Source organism: Trachurus japonicus, chromosome 14 (genome assembly GCF_045865225.1).
Source record: "Trachurus japonicus isolate A0001 chromosome 14, Traja_1.0".
Taxonomy (NCBI): Eukaryota; Metazoa; Chordata; class Actinopteri; order Carangiformes; family Carangidae; genus Trachurus; species Trachurus japonicus.
The window spans coordinates 28,562,715-28,583,957 of NC_140920.1; the positions used below are offsets into that span (position 1 = coordinate 28,562,715).

Below are 21,243 nucleotides of genomic sequence, written 5' to 3' on the forward strand. Positions count from 1 at the left end.
CAATTTAAACAATGAGACTTGGGGTTTGATCAGTTCAGAAAATTCCACCTTACAGTCCAATCATGTTTTCTGCATTTTATAAACATCTCAAAGGTTGGACATTAAAGGGATAGTTCAACATTTTGGCAAATTGGCCCATTGCCACAATCCCTATAGTTTTAGGAGTAGGTTTGTTACCTTAAGCTATTTTTAGAATGGTGGAGCAGAGCCGCGAGCTGCTCAGAGCTACGCTACAGAGGCTAATGGGATTTCTTGGTTTCCCTCATCAAACTCTCGTTACAAGAAAGAGTTCTTTTCCAGGCAAATACACAATCCAACAACTCCAAAACGCTCTGGTGGACAAGTTGTGACCTGCACATTCACCACACTGAGATAATAACGGAACGTTACGAGTCAGAGTTTTTTTCGAGGCAAATACAGAGACTGCTTGCTGAAAAACTGCCCCCATCAGGAACGCGCATCAGAGGTTTTGCATGAATTTCTCGTAATGTTCCGTTATTAACTCATAACGTGGTGAATGTGTGTGTTCTAAAAATAGCTTGCATCCCAATGGGCCAATATGCCGAAATGTTGAACTACTGTATCCCTTTTTCTGGACCTCCCTGCTATCACCACCAGCTGGTTATCAAATTGATGACAAAATCTAAAGGCCACATCCACAATGGTGTCTCTTTTACTTGAAAGACAGTGTGGCAAAATGAATAGAATAACTGATGAGTGATTGAGATAGTCTGAGATACATCTTTGTTTGTCCAGTGTCATATAGAGCCAGTATTGTAGTTGTGGCTAAACAGAGTTTTGTGGAGTTACCATGACCTTGATCTTTGACCTATAGACACAAAAATCTAATCAGTTCATCCTCAAGTCCACTTTGATGTTTTCATCAAATTTGAAGAAATCCCCTCAGGGTGTTAGTGAGATTTTAATTTCACAAGGCCAAAACCATGTTTTGTGAGAAAACCATGACCTTTAAAATCTAATCAGTTCAGCGTTGTTCAACAGTCTGAGTGAACATCTGAGTTAAATTAAGACGTTTCTTCAAGACAGAACTGAGATTTTGTGTTCATGAGATTGAGATGAACAGACACACTGCATGAACAAGAGGACAGCTGGAAAACAATATGCATCTGGCTCTGGCTGATGCAGACAAAAACTATAACAATAACTCATCAGTGGTTTCTTATAAGTTTTGTCTAGTTTTGCTGAAAAGTATTTTGCAACTTTGTCTTTCTTTTTAATCATTACGGTTCAGTAGCTAATTAGCTGATTGTGTGGAGTTTTATTTTCATTGTTTGCAACTGGTTGAATGAAATTTTGAGCGCCGTGTGTCTGAGGCTTCTGAAGTTTACTTGTGTGAGATCTACTGAGACAACAACAACACTGTGGGATCTTTGGTTCTTGTTTCTTCAGAACTAAAGGTAGCATAGATGTTGAAGGCACTGGAAATGTGACTGACAAGGACGGTACATTTATTTATTTGGTCTGACATCTAAGCCCAAAGCACATTCCCAGGTGAACCAAATAAGAGCCTGTATGAAAACTGTGCCAGGTGAGGAAACCTAACTTCTCCAAGCCGCTCAGAGACAGACATCAGATCTGAAGTGAGTTTCAGTTGTTCACTGTTAAAAAAACATATCATCATGTTCAAATCCTGAAATGCTGCTGTTACTGTTTGTGAACGGTAACAGGTTCATAAAGGCCAAAACCAGCTTGTCACAAAGTGAGCTGTGTGCTTACAACATTAACCACTACAGTCATGACCAGTCTGTTAAAAAAATATGACACCACATTTACAATGAATATTTTCACGCCTTGAAGTGAATTTAAACTATGACTTGGACACTCACTATACTGTATCTGGTTTTGAGAATCACTGAATGGTGCTGTAAATCTCCATTCTGGTATCACAGCATCCATGATCACTTTCATAATCTCACATAATCAATTCATTAAAGCCTCCAGGGGTCAAGGAGAACAATTAAAACAATACAACATCACCTCTCATGATGATGAAATCCCTGGCATCATCTTAATGCTCAGAGCAGTGATACAGTTGCAATATTTAGATGATCCAAAATGTAGCCTATATATTTGCTACTCCTCCTCACAATGGGGAAACTCACTTTTAATTTGTTATGACATGAATGAATGCCTGATAAAAGCTCCTTTGAATCAAACACATACTGTACCAGAAGGGGGGGATTAGCTCCACAATTCAATGATCAGAGGAGAGAAAATCAAACGCAGGCAAAGGGGAAAATCCCTCTCACCTCTTCAGCAAAACTTCACACCGAACACAACACGTAAATAATCTGTGGTGGAAAAAGGCTTCTCCCTCCCAACCAAATATGTGATGTCATTAATCCTTCTGTATTCGTTTGCAAACATTTATCACAAACTTTACGCTGGTAACCACGGCACTGATCAAAGGAAGCAATGTCTTTGTCTACCAAAAGCAAGGTGCCGGGAAAAATGAGTCTATGAAGCAGCATGTACAGACAGCTGTGAAATGCCCATGATAAATATCATGTATAAAATAAATCTCATTTGGGAACATTTTATTGTTATTGTTGCAGCAATTGGACAAATTACAGCTTTAGATTTGTCATAAAATGTTCTGGTGCTCCTCATTACAATACCTAAATAAATCCACATAATACGTCCAGTAAATGACATGCAGCTCAAATTAGAGCCCAGCAGACACAATATTACTGAGATAAGGCATGTGTGTAATGCAGAGGGAAGAAGATGCCATTATGGTGTGTGGTTAATAAGAAAGCAGAACAGATGGGTGCTGGGTGTTGAGGGAGAAATCAGCATCAACAGAAATAACAGTGGCCGCGCGAACAAACCGAGTCTGTTGCCCTGTGTAAATTAAACAGAGTCACTCCCAATTCACCGGTGTGATGATCAGCTCATAACACAGCAAGTGAAATGAAAACTGGGGCTCATCTGCTCCGACTTCCTAAAAAAAAGTTGGCGTAGTTAGCCTCTCTTATTAGCCTATATTATTTCATGTTGTTTGTTAGCTTGTAAGTCCAGTGGCTGACACAGTTTTAGCGGTTGTGCTAATGCTAACTTTCTCTCTCTCTCTCTCTGCACTGAAAGGCCTCAGGTTTATTTAGCTCCGGCCCATTTCCACACGAGTTGACAGGATTAGTTCTTTAGGATCGTAACAGATGAAACAGTGGCTGTCTGACTGTGATGTGCCATGACACTGTTTATTATTCCACTAACGATCTGACTTGTGATCAGTTCTACTACTTTTATCATGTATTGATCCAATACTTTGACAGGACTTTTATCTGTGTTCTTGTAATTTTATAAGAGAAATGGTGTGAGTGACCTAAACCTTATTTTCTACATGACAGTTCAGATGATCGGGCTACATGAATCACACATCACATCACCCTAATGGTTATTTCATCATTAAACCAAAGGCAGTTAACCCTGTGTGGGCTCCAGGCTGCAGTAGATACAGCATGCCTGATGCCACAGGTCACTGTGTTAAAGGGATATTTCGGATCTTTTGACATGAAGCTGCATGACATTCTTATTAGCAGTGTTGTGCATCAACAGTGACTTCCCCCCCTACTGCGTCCTGTGAGCACAGTTCCGGCCAAAATCGTTGTCCACGAGAAAGTCAGACCTCCCAGTCGCTAGGCGCTATTTTCACTCCCTTCATATCACTGCGCTGCAGCCTGTCGACAGCTGTGCACGTTTCCATCACCTGTTTCACGGTGTTTACATGCTCGGATAGTTAACCTAAACATGTCTGACTGTGATACAAGTGATGAAGACATCCCTTTTAGCGCAGAGCCAAAGGGATACCTTTATGGAGTGGTTCTCAAAGTGGGGTCCGGGGACCCCTTGGGGTCATTGGGCGGGTTCAAGGGGGTCCCCAACCTTTTCACACAATTTTACCACATTTTCTTCCCAGAAATATAAAAAAAAAATTCCAGAAACTTATTGAAATTTTTCCAAAAATTGATGCCATTGACAGTAATTTGAATATACATTGATTAAAAAGAGCAACATTATTCAGTCTCAGAACAAATATTTGTGTATTTCTGGTGTTTGTTTTAAAATTTTGTCCACTGGGGGGTCCGTGGTCTAATTTGTGTCAGTTTAGGGGTCCTTAATGAAAAAAAAGTTTGAGAACCACTGCCTTTATGGACCTGAATACAGATGTCGAACTTCGTCAGATTGAGATAGAACGGGCAGAGAGAGAGAGGAGGGATAGAGAAGTGGTCCAAGCTGAAGTTGGACTCACAGCTGTAGCTGTGAGAGACAGGGTGACCGGGTGATCAGGGTGATGGAAGGTCAGACAGACAAACAGACATCTGCGCGTGCATCACCTGCAAGGACGGTGCCGCAAAAAAAAAGAAAAAAGGACAAAAGAGAAAAAGAAAAGGAGGCCGCTGCGCTCTCCAGCCGCTTCACCTGCAGCTGTCAGAGGAGCATCTGCCAGTTCTCTCTCTTCAGCCTGACGTTTGGCTGCACTTTGTTTTGTATAAAAAGAGTTCAACATGTGAAGATCTAACCGCCATCTGATCATCTGATCATCTCTGCTGATCGGTGCAGCGGAGCCAGAGCATAGTAGATGGGCTGGTGTGTAGCCTATGTGCAAATGTATTACTCTTTTGAACGCTATTCATTTTTGTGATCCTACACAGGACACAGTAGGTGGAAAGTCACTGTTGATGCACGACACTGCTAATAAGGATGTCATACAGCTTCATGTCAAAGATCTGAACTATCCCTTTAATTGCCAATAATAACAATGAAAATGTGATTTATTGGCCGGTGCTAGCAGACTAGAGAAAGCAGCTACAGCCTGGTGGTCCAGTAAGCTCCTATTCAAACTGTGAATGTGACAGCAGTCACTATCTTACCAGCATAGTCTGGGTCCACATGAGGAGGGTAGAAGCGAAAGTTGATGAAGAAGGGGATGGGCATTCCATACTTGAACCACTCCACCACATAGGGCTGGCCGTTCAGGGGGTGGGACACGTCGCATCCCAGGATGACGTTCTCTCCTGCACGTGCCGTCACAAACTGGGGCTCCTCTCGCACACCGTGGGCACCTGGGAAGACAGGCACACACAGGTCAACAAACCAGGTCATCCAGAATCTGATGGAAAACTGATGCTTTGCTTTAAGAAATACAGATTGATGACTTTGATGTTACATTCATAGTACATCGAGTACATATTTTATGAGGATGTGTATTATTGTTGACAAAACATTTTCATTTGTTCATCTTTGGATTACACTTCTTTTTTCAATTTTTTCACTGTGGTTGATTGTTTATATATCTAAATTGTCCTGTGTTGCTAGATTTGTCTAATCTAATCTACCAAACATGTGACCTGCACATTCACCCTCAAAGGCACATCAGCGACAACTCAGAGATAACTCTGTCTCGTAACGTTCTGTTATTATCTCAGCGTGGTGAATGTGCAGGTCACAAATTGTCCACCTGAGCGTTTTGGAGTTGTTGGATTGTGTATTTGATGAGTTTGATGAGGAAAACCAAGAAATCCCATTGCCCTCCGTAGTGTAGCTCTGAGCAGCTTGCGGCTCTGCTCTGCTGTTCTAAAAACAGCTTGCACCGACAATTAAAAGTAATGAACCTACTCCTACGACTATAGGGATTATGGCAATGGGCCAAATTCCCAAAATGTTGAACTATCCCTTTAAAGAGAAAGATATTTAGAGCTGCCTATCCACATGTACAACTTCCCAACTTAGTGATTCAAGCATTGCAAAATAACACCTGCTCCCACCTGTTCACTCCACCCCCCACCTTTCATTCACTAGCTGCTTCTTTAATCTTTCAACTATCGCCACATCAGTCAATTACACAGAAACAACAACACAGGCTTGCAGTGAGCTGATTCCACTAGTTTAACAGATATGTCATGTCAGAGTTGGTTCTGATTAGAGAGAAGTATAGAAAGAGCATCTTTAGAAAGCAACAGTATTTCACTTAGGAAGTGAGTGTCTGTGTGTGATAACACAAACATGCTACAAGTTCCATCAGTGAAGATAGCAAAGATTGCAAGTGACAAATCCATTTCCAAGCCAGAGTCAATAAGTTGTGAAAAGCACGACGAACGGTGTTTGCAGGCACCAAGAGTGTGACCTCATCAGAAGCTTATCTGACAGAATGTGGGCAGACAGAAACACGACAGTAATGTTTTATGATGTTCAATAACATCTGGACCTGTAACCTTCTCCTAAAAGAGCCGCACTCTGTCTCCTGAGCGATGGAGCGGGACCACAGGAACCCTGTATCTGTGGGATGGCTGCTGAACGGCCACATTGATCGCAGGCTAATTACTGTGTAGTTCGGCTTAATGAGCGGAAACCCGGTGTGGTAACATTTTACCAGTCCATATAGCTAATCAAATGTACTCACTGCTCATCCCTCTGCGGGCTGTGAGGGAGCCAGGCAGGCAGACAGGTTCTTCTGCACATAGATGAAAGTCTACTGGCTGCCTTGGCTCTCATTAGTGAAAGGAAGCAGTGGAAGGCAACGTATCAGGTTGTGTCTATCGACAGCACTTTGTCTATTACATCTGCAAATACTCAAGAGAGGGATAAAGTTTTAGATTTGTTCTGTTAAAAAGTCGAGCAGAAATGGGCATGGGTGTCATAAAGCATGACTAATTCTGCTTTGAAAACTAGAATCATACAGTGCTGAGCAAAAGTTTAGGCACTTAAAGTAAAGTGAGAATTCAAGATGAATGAATGCAAAGTTTATCACTCAAGTCCATAGAAAGTGCAGTGAACAAATCAATAGTTGCTGCTCTCAGTGTATTAAAGGTCTAGTGTGTAAAATTGGGGTAAAACCGTGATATCTAGCATTCAGATTCTAGATTGCAGCGCTCATTCACTCGTTCATACTCACCCCTCCCGTCGGCAAAGTGACGGTGGCCTCCAAGGACAAAAAAACTTACCGTGACTGAGAGTATTTAAGGAGCATGGAGCGATGAGGTGAAGATCTAAACCATTTTACGATACGTCTGCTGTTTCCATTGGTTTATTTATGAACGCGAAACTTTTGAAACACGCTCTCTGGCTGGCTGGATTTTCCATGGCGGCACAAGGTGGCGACACAGTGTTTTTCAACCTTGGGGTCGGGACCCCACGTGTGGTCGCCTGGAATTTGAATGGAGTCGCCTGAAACGTCTAGTAATTGATTTAAAAAATATATATTTTAACTACTTGTTATTCTTTTTAAAATTATGATTAAAAACACCACACACAATCTTCAAAAACTGTATTATATACTTTCACTTTCTCTAATATAATTCAAGTAAAAAGCAACATATAAAAATATCTGAGCTGACGGATCTTGATTGACGGCTCGTCACCAGAAATTTGTGATGTCAAAATGGGGTCGCGAGCCAAAAAAGGTTGGGAACCACTGCTCTAAAGCAAGACCCTTGCCCTATGTATAAAATAATAATTATAAGTTTATGAAAACCAAATAGATTTTATTTTATAGCGATTATACACTTATACAAATATCAGCAGTATATTCAGATTTTGCCAATAAATCTTGCCAATTATTACACACTGGACCTTTCAGTCTCTTCATGTGATACCAGATACTCAAGGTGCTGGCATCAGCATGATCAAGACAGCATACAACAGCCTTGATTATGGATTACTATGACGAGGCGACTGTAGAGAAAACACATGGGGACTACAAGAGCTGCTATTGGTTGGCTTGGATGGCTCCTTTTTTCTACTACAACCTCCTAGCGCTACTGGAGGTGACTGAGAATCAAGACCACATGGACCAAACTGACACTGACACTGTCACTTTCAGTAACACACATCTAGCAAAGCCATCTCCACTGCAACAGGACATTGCACACAAAATATCCCACCATTGCTTGCATCACAAGGGACATAAAAATATATCTATCTGCAGCTATAGTGACGTTAGTCCCAAACTGTCTCATTACCGTCAACTGAAAGACTGAGTAGTCAAACTTTACTCGTGTGAAAACTCCGAAAAAACATTTTCTTAAGATTTTTTAAAGTGGTTTAAAGGTGGGAGATCATGGCGGCACACCAGCATATCCAACATGAACAAAAAAAAAATGGAGGAGTGGTTATACCAGCGATGATTCGTACCCGTGCAGGGAAGTTACATAGTGCAGTTTCAGCCGACGCGACCTGGCTCAGGCTGCAGCGGCAGCACCATTCATCCTATTAACCATTTTTCTACCATTGCAATGAGTCTGGAAACATTATTTTAAGGCCAAAAAACTCCGCAATGTTACTTTAAATGTAGCAACATATGACACACTGGACTTTTTTTCCCACTATATTAGCAAAATTAAGCCAAGATAAGATCAGAACAATTTGATATTTATACATACCAAAAGACAAATATAGCAGATAAATACTGCACAGTGTGTTTAGTTTTTGCACTGATTTGTTAGTCAAGCCTCAGGTAGCTTGATATATTAAAAATGGTTGTTATGTCAAGAGACTACTCTTAATGGTCATGAATAATAAGACATGCATTAAAGGGATAGTTCAACATTTTGGCAAATTGGCCCATTGCCATAATTGCTATAGTCATAGCAGTAGGTTCGTTACCTTTAATTGTAGGTGTAAGCTATTTTTAGTACAGCGGAGCGCAGCAGGCAGGCTGCTCAGAGCTACGCTATGGAGGCTAAGGGAATTTCTTGGTTTCCCTCATTAAACTCATCAAATACAAAATCCCAAAACTCCACAGCGCTTTTGTAGACAAGTTGTGAGCTGCACAACCACCACGCTATGAGATAATGACGGAACGATACGAAACCGTTTTCGAGGTAAATTCATACAAAACCGCTGATGCGCGTTGCGTTCAGGGACAGTTTTTCAGCAAGCAGTCTCCGTATTTACCCTGTATTTACCTCGAAAACGGCTCCGTTTCGTATCGTTCCGTCATTATCTCATAGCGTGGTGGTTGTGCAGGTCACAACTTGTCTACAAAAGTGCTGTGGAGTTTTGGGATGTTGAATTTGATGAGTTTAATGAGGGAAACCAAGAAATTCCCTTAGCCTCCATAGCGTAGCTCTGAGCAGCCAGCTGCTGCGCTCCGCCGTACTGAAAATAGCTTACACCTACAATTAAAGGTAATGAACCTACTGCTATGACTATAGCGATTATGGCAATGGGCCAATTTGCCAAAATGTTGAACTATCCCTTTAACTCTTAATGCATTAACTTTCTAACATAATATAATAATAATTGCAGAATTTAGCCATATGTGCATGAACCTCCAACATCTAAAAGTCATTTTTTTCCTTTTTCTCTATAATGGGGAAAAGGGGTGATGCAACAACATGAGCCAAAGCAGATCATGGAGTCGGAGGAGGAAAAACAGCAGCATGAGGCAGTGATGTGTAGGGCTCTTGGTCTACATTTCCTTCAGCAGAGGTGCTGCATGTAAAAGCAAGAAAAAGGTCAGGGGGAAAAACAGCTTCCTAAAAACACAATTACTCAGTGGATGGCATTATGCTGAGTCCCAACACTCAGTGTTGCTCCATCTGCAATTACGCTCGCTGTAGAACAGACCAAACAAATTACATTGTTGTTATAAGTGAATATCCATTCAAGGCCACACGTTAATTCCCAACAGTGTTAACCCAAATTATCCGTCTTGACTTGACAGCCCGAGCTTTCAAATGCATATTAAGGCTGCGGCAAACAAAGCATGAAAAGCCTCCACAGTCACCTTGAGCTGAGGTCAGTCTAAAAGCTGCTGATTGTTTGGGTTTTGTACTAAACACAAGACTTTTATCACACAATTAGGTTTAATTGTGATCGTGCATCTAATGGAATAAAAGCAGATACCAGGAGCTGCATGTATGAACCATTGGAGCGCTGCAGTGAATATGTTATATGGTAGAGCACATCAGTCCCTCTACAGGTCTATAGTGTCTACACGACATGCACTATAGCTTTCTCATGCACCATGTATAGAATCCTACATATTACATCATGTATCAGAGGAAGCCTGTGGATTCGTCATTTGATGTGTGTGTGTGTGTGTGTGTGTGTGTGTGTGTGTGTGTGCGCTCTCATGTTTGCCGGCAGAACAAGATAATAACTGAGCTTTTCCCACTGGTGAATCCCCCCGCCCCTACCCTCCTCACACACACACACACGCACACACACACACGCACACACTACCTCGAGCAGCAGCAGCGCTACACGTTGATTGGCTGCCGGTGACATCATCGCAGATCCCACAAAAACAGGCCCTTTGGAAGGTATGACTACACTGTTTATGGCTGATGAGATGGTGAGGGAGCGAGAGAGTGGCAGACAGAGAGGAGAAGCTGGATCTGATTCGCTCCCATTCACCCCCCCTCACCTCAACCTCCCCCTCCATAAGGGTTTAGCTCATTTACAATCAAAGACCCAGGGGAAGGCATCATCGCAAGGTATAACCACTGAGGAGCACTCACACACACACACACTCACTTAACACACACACACACACAAAAGAGTGCATGGTGGAAGAGAGGAGGCAGCTGAGTATTTGAGGTTGTTACCAGGAGTATACTGCAACACTGAGGACTCCTCCATTAATAACATTACATCATCTCTCTCAATCTGTAGCACACAGTCTCCAACTACTTTGCTGTTTTATCATCGGTGAGATCCATTTATAAGTCAACAAAATCAGCACCTTGACGACAGGGAGTTAAAGCAGCGACGGTTGAAGTGACAGCTAATGTGTTCCAACACGCTGCCATGGTAATGGAAATCAAAGATCGCTCTGCAGCATCCACGGCTACTTCACTTCTTCACCAAACCGAGGTCGTTTTGAACATTTCTACAGTTTTGTGAACAGAGAGAACTTGGTATTGATTTGATTTTATATTAAATGAGGATTTTTTTTATATCAGTCAGCACCACAGACCACTTAATGTTTTTTTTTGTTTGTTTGTTTCATCAGTATGCTGCACAGTGAGGCTGTAGCAGAGGGAGGATGGAGGTAGTTTGTGCTAACATGTCCATCAATAAACTGAAAAAGAATTGGCCAAATTTAACAAATATGCTGCTGATCCGAAAACTAGCAGTTAAATATAACTGACAGCATCAAAGACTGTGACTACTACTGAGTATTCCTGTAGTTTTCCTAAACCTAGAATCTACTTAATAGATAAAACAAGGGTGAGCTAAGTAGAAGAACGGACAAGACATATGTAATTTTAAATCCATGAGAAATGGTGACAATCTAGATTTTGGTGACCAATAGCATCTTAACATTTCTTATCTATTCGGTGCACCTATTCAACTGCTCATCATCACAGAAATCTAACAGGTCGATCGCAGCAACTGTCAAACCTTGAAGCAGATGGGCTACAGCAGCAGAAGACCACACAGGGTGACGCTTCTGTCAGCAGAGAACAGGAAAACCAAAGGCTGTATACAGTTCACATGGGCACCAACACTAGACAATAGAAGATGAACAATGAACAATGCTGTCTGCTCTGATGAGTCCAGATTCTTCCTGAGACATTCAGATGGCAGGCTGTGAGTTTGGCATAAACAACTTTATAGGTGGAAGGGGAAATTCAAATCATGGATTAACAAAACTCCTTGTTGAATCGATGACAGGTCCAACATGTCACCAGCAATGTGTACTTAAAGGGATAGTTCACTCAAAATTGGAAGAAGAAGTTTCAGAGTTATCCATGGCTTCTCTCAGTTACAGGGGGTCGTACCAGTGCATGTCCATATAACGGTTGCAAATGGATATCACTTTTCTTCATAACAAAAAGACACACCAAAAAACATCCAAATACCTCCATGCTGCTCGTATGTGATGTTCGTCTTCTTGTATTGAAGCCCCGAAATGCAAAATTGTTCCGAAAAAAATTAAATAAGTCTATATTTCAAGCTTGTTTTGTAGCAGAAGCTCCTCTTCCGTCCTCTCCCTGGTCCGTCCAATTTGGACGAACTCTGAAACTTCTCCCAGCCCTTAGTCCACATGAGGGTGAGTAGATAATGAGTGCAATTTGAATTTTGGGAGAACTATCCCTTTAACAAAGTGGCCAGTGAGTGGATACCCATACTGGTCCATTTACTACTCTGGGAAACGTACTATGTTCTACTCATCATATTTTCCTTGGCACCAAGCTTACAGAAAATATTTATCGTATATACTGTATATCTGATGTGTTTTCACACATACTGGTGCAGACCACTGGACCAGGAGCAGAAATGATACATTGTTTCATTTTTCAGCTAGAATGGTCCGCGTTTACACAAATGTTTGTTTTCACTCTGGTCCAAACGCCACACCAGGGCGTCATGTTTCCATTGTGACTGACCAGAAAAGACACACGGTGCGTCATGTTTACATGACTCCTGATCGTAAAATTAAACTCCTTTTTAGTGTAAACTTGTGGCGCACATCAGGCAGTTGGTGTGGACCAGGGGACCACACCATATAGGAATATATCTCCAGCTCACAAGAATTTAAGTCACAATGACAAGTTTTACCCATTAACTTTTAAACCTATCACAGCAAGGCACAAAGCAAAGTAGTCTTTCTCCATAGTAGACAGTTAGGCCGGTGTGATGACACCAAAGAGATGTAAAAGGTGGTTTTTAGTGTGTGTATAAACAGGAACGATAGCATCTGTGCACTCACTCGTGCTATTGAATAACACATGGGATGAGTATTGGGACAGGAGTGCTTTTGTTTTTCTAGTTTTCCAATAAAAATGAAGAGGATGTGATGTTTGAGTGTTCAGACTTTCCTGCTTCAAAATTCTTTAGTGCAACATATTCAAAAAATCCAGAGTGATTTACAAATGGTGTTTGTTTCCAGGTTCTGGGGTGTCAGAGATAAACTCTTCCTCTCTTATAGGACAGTAAATACTAGGTGACAGTACAAACAGGCTCACTGTCACTTTGAAGCCTCAAAGAAAACATAATATCTGTATTTATTCATGGTGACAAATGAAACCGTGCATGAAGATTCAGTGAGATGCACGAAATAAACTATTCAAGTATGGCTCAACACAGCAAACCATTTCATCTGAGACTGTGTGTTGGCTCTCAAAACAGCTGGTCCCCTGGCCCGTCCCTGGCGCTGACTAACAGTGACAACTGGCCCACTCTGATAAGTGCCGGCCAAAATGAAAAATAAATGAGATTTTTACACAATACAATATAAAATATAGCCACAAGGAGCAATTACTGGGGTCCAAGCAGGCACATATTTAATTACCATATGTTGCCATTGAATATCTGCCGAAGCAGGACTTTGGCCATCTGGGGTTTTGCACCCCCTGATCTTGGCATCACCAGAACAGTTGACTTACGAGTTGCACCACTGGGTAACTATGTTCTGCACACACCTTCATACAAGTTTTATTCACATCACACGCACAACACTGGAGGGTAAAAATGTTTGCATAAAAGTAAAGTAGTGAAAAGATGTCACGCACTGGTTTCAGGAATGGGAACATTTGTGTTCTAAAAACTTCCTTTTTAATAGCCAAACATCAAAGTTCACCAGGCTGCTGCAGCTCTCCAATCCAGTCCAATCCACAGTGGAGCATTGTTAGGTTGTTATTAATTTTCAGACAAAGTTTGGGGCAGATTGGACAACGTACTAGAGTTATAATAACTCTTGTGAAATTCACTGGACACACTACGTAGTGTCGATCTGAATAGTGCTCCATTTTCATGCACCAGTACAAGGGGAAAAGAGCTTGGGGACACTTTGTTGAAATTTTGTATGGCGTGCCCTTGAGTCTTTTTGCCATGCCCGTGACTAACACCCACATCAGAAAGCGAAGTTAAGCCATATTTGATGCATGTGCCAAATTTGATGAATTTTCAAGGACCCCTTCCCCTTCGAAAATTCCAAACGGCGGGAAGGGAGCCACAGGGCCAACGTGCCACATCCATGCCCAAATCCCATGTTTTGTGAGTTTTTGAAGATCATAAAGGCTTCACAAATATGTTCATGAAATTAAAATTGCCACAGGAAATTGAAAATGGCCTACTTTATATGTGGCAATTTTGGGGGGAAATGACATATGACAAATGCCAGTTATCCAGCGTGATAAAGTGAACACTGAAGGACCTACAGTAGATCTAAAGATGGATGGTAAGGCCTAGTAGAAGAAGTAGTAGAAGGTTCCTTACACCTCCAACGCCAGGGACCACTGGGCTGGAAATATCAAAGGATCACCAAACTAATTACTATAAATTTATCATGATGAAGACATAATGTCTGCACCAAGTTTCATGACAATCCATCCAATAGTTGACGAACCATTTTGCTCCAAAACACAAATCAGCCTCATGGTGCAGGAGGGAGTAAGCAAGAGGATTAGCAAAGTCAGCAGGACTCTCCTGTCTGTTCCAATATTTACAGTATGCTGATCCATCAAACCTCCTGCTTGGGTCAAGTGGACCAACTTACAGGTACTCACAAGTTAAACTAATTTTCAGTCTATAGAAGAGTGTTGCCTCTCAACCCTATCACCGTCTGCAGGGAAAATCTCACAGCTTAAACTCTTGGGGACTCACAGTTATTCAGTGGCTTCAAAGAAAAAACATTTTACAGTAAGTTGCATAGATGTATTTCCTTTGTTTGAGTGTGATAAAATTATTTACTCATAAATAATCATTTATTTCAGTTCATTTAGCCTGCATCCTTTAATGTACTGCACTGATCAGCTGCAATACAACACATCCTACTAAACACAAGAAAATAAAGACATAATTAAACACAATGGTAATAAGACAACTGAGCGCAAACACACAGATTTATGTGAGTGTCTGTACACACACACTAATAAGTCCGTAGAGGGAATTAAGAAATTTGCATCAAAATAGTTTCCTCACCGAAAAGCATTAAAAGAGGCTTCTATTCTGTTGTGGGAGATCAAAGACAACTACATTACAGATTTAGATCAATAAAGCAAAATGTGCAAAGTAGGCAGACTCCAGTATATTCACTAGTCTGTGCAGTTAATGCAGGGAGGAGGAATCCATGTAAATGTGCCGTGTGTTTGAAACCCGGAGGATAAAATACAGGAAACAACATCCAAAAAGTCTAAACATTTTGCCTTTAAGCTCAGGGAAACTGCATTGCACATTCGTGTTTGTCAGCTTGTGCTACAATCCTCAAAATATACCAGGGTGGCTTTAAACACTAATACGACACCAAAGGGTGGGAGACTTGACCTAATTCTGGTTTCCTACTCTCAAGCAAGCGTCCCTCATTATTTGGAATTCAAAGGAGATCTTTCCAGGGTGCCGCATCTGATCCCTCCTGCATCGTGTGGATTGAGGGGGAAAAAGTTAGGATGTTGCTTGCCTTATTATGAATACGGTGCAGAATTTAGGCAGTCGCCTCGGCGGCAAGACAACAAAGTAACAGTCCCAAAAAAGTGCAATCCAAACAGCTGCTGCTCCTTCAGGTGAACCGATTATTCCTCCTGACCTGTGCAACACCTATGCAAGCAGTTTTGTCTCATTGATATTGCTGCAGACGGCTCTTTTAATAACCTCTCTTTGACCTGAGGTTGTACCCTGCACTTCACCGCACCTCCTTTCCCCACCAGGGAGGTCCAACAATTGAAATTCATAGTCTGTGATATTCTACTGTGGCTGCAGGGAATTCAGACAGAGCAGATGATCCAGACAAGAAAAGGTGGAAAGAGAGAAAAGTCCTAAATCTGTCTTAGTCAGTTTTATGATGTCATCAGCAAACGTATCAATGTTTTGGCAGAAGTAAGGTAAAATAAGTTACCCCCGATGATTTGCTTTCACAAAGAGTTCCATAAATCATCTCCCTCTAGGTGAGAGCACAGGTACAAATCCTAACAGTAGATGGTTCACATTAGGGCTGGATGATAAAATGATAATAACTATTGAAATAAATTTTTCCTCAATAAAAATGTTAGAAATATTTGATAAATGTTCAGTATAATTATTTTTCCATGTTTGATAGCACAGAAAAGAATATCACTAACTATCAATCATGTCGTAAGAATAGGTCCTTTGGTGTATTCGTAACTTAAAGGAGACATATTATGCCCCTTTCCACAAATTGAAATAGTTCCCAGGTGTCTTAAAGACATGTCTGTGACATGCTTCGGTCCAAATACCCTGAGGATCAAACATCACAGCTCTCAGTCCTGTTCAGAACGGCTGGTTTCAGTGTCTGTCCCTTTAAATGCAAATCAGCCACTGCTCACCCCGCCCCGCCCCTTCAACAGGTACCAGGTAGGGGTGGGGTTATGCAAATTCAAAACTAGTTACATCACTGGAAGACAACTGATGGAACAGCTCATAAAACCACATGGATTTCAACCTAGGGAGCCTGAACATTACAGATCTCTTTGTCAATTCTCACATTTTGGGGGCCGGAAGACAAGACAAACACCCAAATATATGTTAAAGAGCCTTCCAAAAGTGATGTTTCCATAATATGTCCCCTTTAAGATAGCCAGCAGGGAGTATCTATGGCTACCTTTAAGTGGTCATAGTGAGAATGTTCTGAGTTTGAAGGCTGCAAGGATTTGTCATGTTCTTTCCTTAACAGGTTGTGTGTCCACATGTAAGCGCTATGATAGACTGACAACCTGTCAAGGGTGAATCCTGCCTTCACCCTGATCGGCTGGGATTGGCTTCACCCAGAGTTACGTCTGATGCTGCTGCTGCTTGGTGGTGGAACATGTGAACAACATGTCCTTATGTGTCAGACATGGTCTTCTCATATTCTCTAGCAATGTGTTTTCTCATGCAACACATCTTTCCTGAGCAGGCAGATATTTCCAGACTGTCGCTGTGATGTGAGGTTTAAAGGTTTCTATATAAAAAAGTTTGTTTTTCTGATAAATAAGCACATGATATAATAATAATCCCATCCCTCAAAGAATTGGAATCATTTTTCCAGTGCTTCCTTCAGAAAAAAATAAACAAAGAGAACACAAATGCAAATGCAGACATGTATCCCAGTGGCACTGTTGAAAATGAGGTATTCAAGAGGCTTATCAGGGGTCAAAGATAGTAAAGTCCACTTCACTCAACAAATGGACCTGGATTCAGTGTATCAGTTTTCTGACATCTGCTTAGATAATGCTATTTGGGCCATCAATGCAATTCAGTTGAACGTAGCTTTACGGAAGTAAAGTCGCAGTGTTCCATTTCCACAGCTGTCATGATGATAATGACATTGGAGAATTTTAAAAATAACTGAATCAATTATTTGTTCTCCTCCTTTGTTCTTAAGTGTGACCCAGGCTTCATGCAGAGCAAGGAGGAAGGAAGGGCTGCAGCTCTACTAGTCAAGAAGAGTAGAAGTCACTGGGCAGCTTTTATGAGAAGCCACGTGCCCACAGCACAGCATGCACTGATACCGTCAATGGAAGGGGAGCTGGAGAACTACATGGTTCCCAATGATAAACTGTATCATGTTGTGAGAATGATGATGATTATTTTCTCTTAAGATATTTGTTTTGCTGAAGACAATGGATTGGGAAACGATTCTGCTCATGCATATTTTAATTACTTATTATTTAAATGTGTCATGAAATTATAATTAACCAGCTGATTTCCACAACTTTCACCCAACAGCAAATGTCAGCTTTTGAAGGAGCAATCTCTAAGTTTCCCAGCTGCTGTAGCTGTTTACTGGCCCGTGTAGAAGTTGAGCATCAATTCCTGATCCTGGAGGGGTGGGTTCATTTCCACACCAGGTTTCTTACAGCATCGGGGATTAGAATATTTCAAAATAAATAACTTGTCTAGCAGTCTAGATCATGACCCAATAAATTGCTAGAAGGAGTGCACTTTAAAAAAGGGTGGATTTTGGTACTTCCACTTTTGAACCTGTTGTAGACCTCCACCTACAGTAAGAGTCTTAGATTTTGCCACGGACCATTTGTGAGTGGGACAAAGAAGTGTGTTTGAGCCTCTTACCTCCTGCTGACTGGCTGGAATTAGGGTCAGATGGCTGAGAGTGGATCAGCAGACACTCAAGAATGCTCCCAAAGAGCGGGATGGGTGTTGTTAAGATTTTGGTGGTACCTAATGCTTATCGATCGAATACTTGAGCAGTATCCTTGTCAGTACTTTTTGTTATTTTGTAACAAATTAAACAAAGAAGAGTTCTCGCACACATAGCCGAGACCATACTGTATGTAAGTGATGGACTTTCACTAATGTTTGTGCGCATGTGACTGTGAGAGACAGAGAGAGGGAAAGAGAGGTGAAAATGCATCATTCAAAGATGAATGCTTTCCCCAGAAATGATGTTTGTGAGAACAGGTAGTCCATTTACCAATAACATCAAAGCTTATCGATACTCCAGCCATTAAAAATTAAACCCTGGGTTCCATTTAATATTGTGTGTCAGTGCCCAGCTCACCACAAAGGAGGAAGAAACACTGACTGAAATTAAACCAGTGTGTGTGTACCTCTGTACATTGTGAGTGTTTGATGAATAAGTCTCTCTTTCACAATCATTCTCAATCTTACATCATTTAATACTACTGTACAGCTATAGGTTTATTTAGTTTGCTAAGGGAAAGTTTGCAATGACATTAATCATTTGCAGAAAATGAAGAGATGATTGCACCAGATTTAGCTCGCAGCTCATTTCTATCTAGTACCAACATATAATACACAGAGGACACAGACCACAAACTAAAAGAGAAACCCTGATACATAGAATGACATAAATAGACAATGGACTGCACAGAGACAATACAGAAACACAGCTTCCACATTTAAAAAGACCAAGTCAAGTGCAATGTGAAAGTGGACACTATGCTGTAAGGTCAGTGAAAAGAATAGCAGAAAGAAAAACTCATCTAGCTAAGTTATTACAAAAGATCTTAGAATAATTCCTTAGATTTAATGCATTAAAAGGTACTAAGATACATTTTTTTAAGAAACTAACTGAGTTACAAGTGTCCTGCTTTTAAGAGTGCATACAACTTTGGTTATCCAATAGCCATTGTTTTAAATTATGAGAGAAATTTAAAAAGTTTGTTCTGCTTTTCAGGGTTTCAGGCAGCCTGTTCCATTCTTTGATGGCTGTCCATGAAAAAGTGCATTGCATTGTGCAGGAAATACGTCTTAACCTGAACAACCTGCTGCAACTGAGTCAAACTCAAATCTGCTGCACGTCCACAGTTGATCTGAGGAGGGGAGAGCGCCCAGACTCTGGGCTGCCACAGAGAGCTGATCTTGAAGCATTGCTGAGTGAAGCCTGGGGCATTATAAAGAGGGAGAACTAATGGGAATAAATGCTGCACATGATAGGCTGACTGCGTGCTGATGCGTTCTTGTCAGGAATGGTGCACGCAGACATTTTGACGTTCTGTCCGGTTGTCAGCGTGCATCACAAACTGCAGCTTGCCTCACTTGCTTTCCCCCTGAAGAAAATGAGAACAGCTCATGATGATAACATTACATCTTTCCTAGTACCTCTTCTGCATACTGACGTGGGTCAGCTGCAGAACAGAAGTAGAAATACATAGCGACTCTTCCCCTATTTGGTCACTAACTGTGTAAAATACCGTGTTTTCCTCACTTTAACAGTACTGTAAAATCAAACACAGTCAACAATGCCTTGAGTTCTTTGAATTCAGAGAGAACCTGAGGTAAAGTCAGCTGATAGGACATGATTTGGACAAGACAAAGTCCTGTCTTTCATATGTCTCACAGCTCACGATGCAGATCAGAGCTGGAGGAATTGGCTGGAAAACTGTTTCTGCTGAAGTTTCCCAACAGCAAAGTGGTCTCCATCACCCTGACAAGAAAGAGTGAGGAACAACTAAAACTCGTCTGGAGCTCCACTCCACACAGGGATTGAGTGAAACATCGGTCCAGACACAGCCTCTCCTCAGTGAAACATGAAAGCTGCTTGGAGTTACAAAAAAAAAAGCAACTTATAGACTCTAAGGATGAGACCAAAATTGTTCAGCCTCAGGCCTAAGCATCGTGCCTGGAGGAAACACTGTCCTGACAGTGAAGAGTGGAGACTGAACAGTTGCAACAGTAAGAGATTCTCTTAGAATGAGAATATCACTGGTTTCATTTATGGTATTTTAGTCAAGGAACCATTCACAACCATCGCTTTAAGATTTTTAACTTTATGTGATATTTCACAAATGAATTAATCAAATACCCTTGGCTCACACATTGGCCAACAGTCAGTTTTCCTGAAATATCTGCTGGTCTGGGGACTTTCTCCACATCAGCACCATCTACAGAGCGGGTAGGAGATATTCTGCAGTTGTTCAGAACTCCCACTCCTTTCTAAAAAATCAATACCATTGTTACTGAGCAGCCTCTAAGCCATGGCATCAGTCCTCATGACTTATACTGTTTTCATAGATAAAGTGAAGAGCATTCTTTATCTTGTATTATTGAGCTTCTTGGACTCGAGCACAGGCCCTCGTCTGGGTATCCCTGCCAAGATTCAGTGGCTTCACACACTTCAGCTACATACTGATTCTACTGATTCCAGCCACATCTGATGTTATGTGTCTTTTTGTGCCTGTAGCAGGAGTTGCTGCCTTCACACAAGGTGCTTTTTGAGGGTTCTATCTTTATAGTTAGCATTACTACAAATTATACCTTCCTTTGGTACTTAAAGGGACAACGAGGAGTTTCTATTCGGTTATAAAAAAGTCTCACGTTAATGTGGATGAATCTCCACTACCCACACTTGTTAATGGGCCCATTTTCCATAAATATATTGTTCTGTCTCTATCGTTATTTTGTTATTATTAGTGGTGGCGGAAATGCTGGTTGAGCCGACCAGCGTTTCCTTCGTGGCGAGTCATGAGAATAACGCAGCCGAATCGCCGTTTATGGTCGAGACTACGACGGTAACTGAACCTCTTTGAACCTCTGACTTTAATTATTGATGAATGAAAACATGAGTCCGTCTTGCGCCGGTCAAAGAATTTTACGGTGAACGCGGAGGCTCATAAATGTAGTGTGAAAACGCTTCGCTTTTCCAAAACTCCTCGTTGTCCCTTTAAAAGTCAGTATAATATCTGTAGAAGCGGCTAGGCACAGGTAGCCCCAGTTCCTGTTCATTTATTGTCATAGCGACATGTATATTATCATAAACATTAGGCCTGCATGATAGCAGCAAAATGTCTTATGAGCGATGACACCGTTCAACATGGTGATAATGATAGGCCTATTACTTGCAATATATAA

At 41.3% G+C, this 21,243-nt stretch overlaps 1 protein-coding gene across 5 annotated transcripts in view; it reads right to left on the reverse strand.

The window, feature by feature from the left end:
* The window catches only part of igsf9bb (immunoglobulin superfamily, member 9Bb), a 139,606-nt gene that overhangs the window by 95,679 nt on the left and 22,684 nt on the right, over window positions 1-21,243 (reverse strand). For all 5 annotated transcript variants that reach the window (XR_015037644.1, XR_015037643.1, XM_085798722.1 and 2 more), the window contains exon 2: window positions 4,896-5,087. Coding sequence is in view for 3 of the 5 variants with exons in the window: in XM_085798722.1 (XP_085654848.1) it covers window positions 4,896-5,087 (192 nt within the window). In the remaining 2 variants the exon portion in view is untranslated. The remainder of the gene's footprint in view (window positions 1-4,895; window positions 5,088-21,243) is intronic.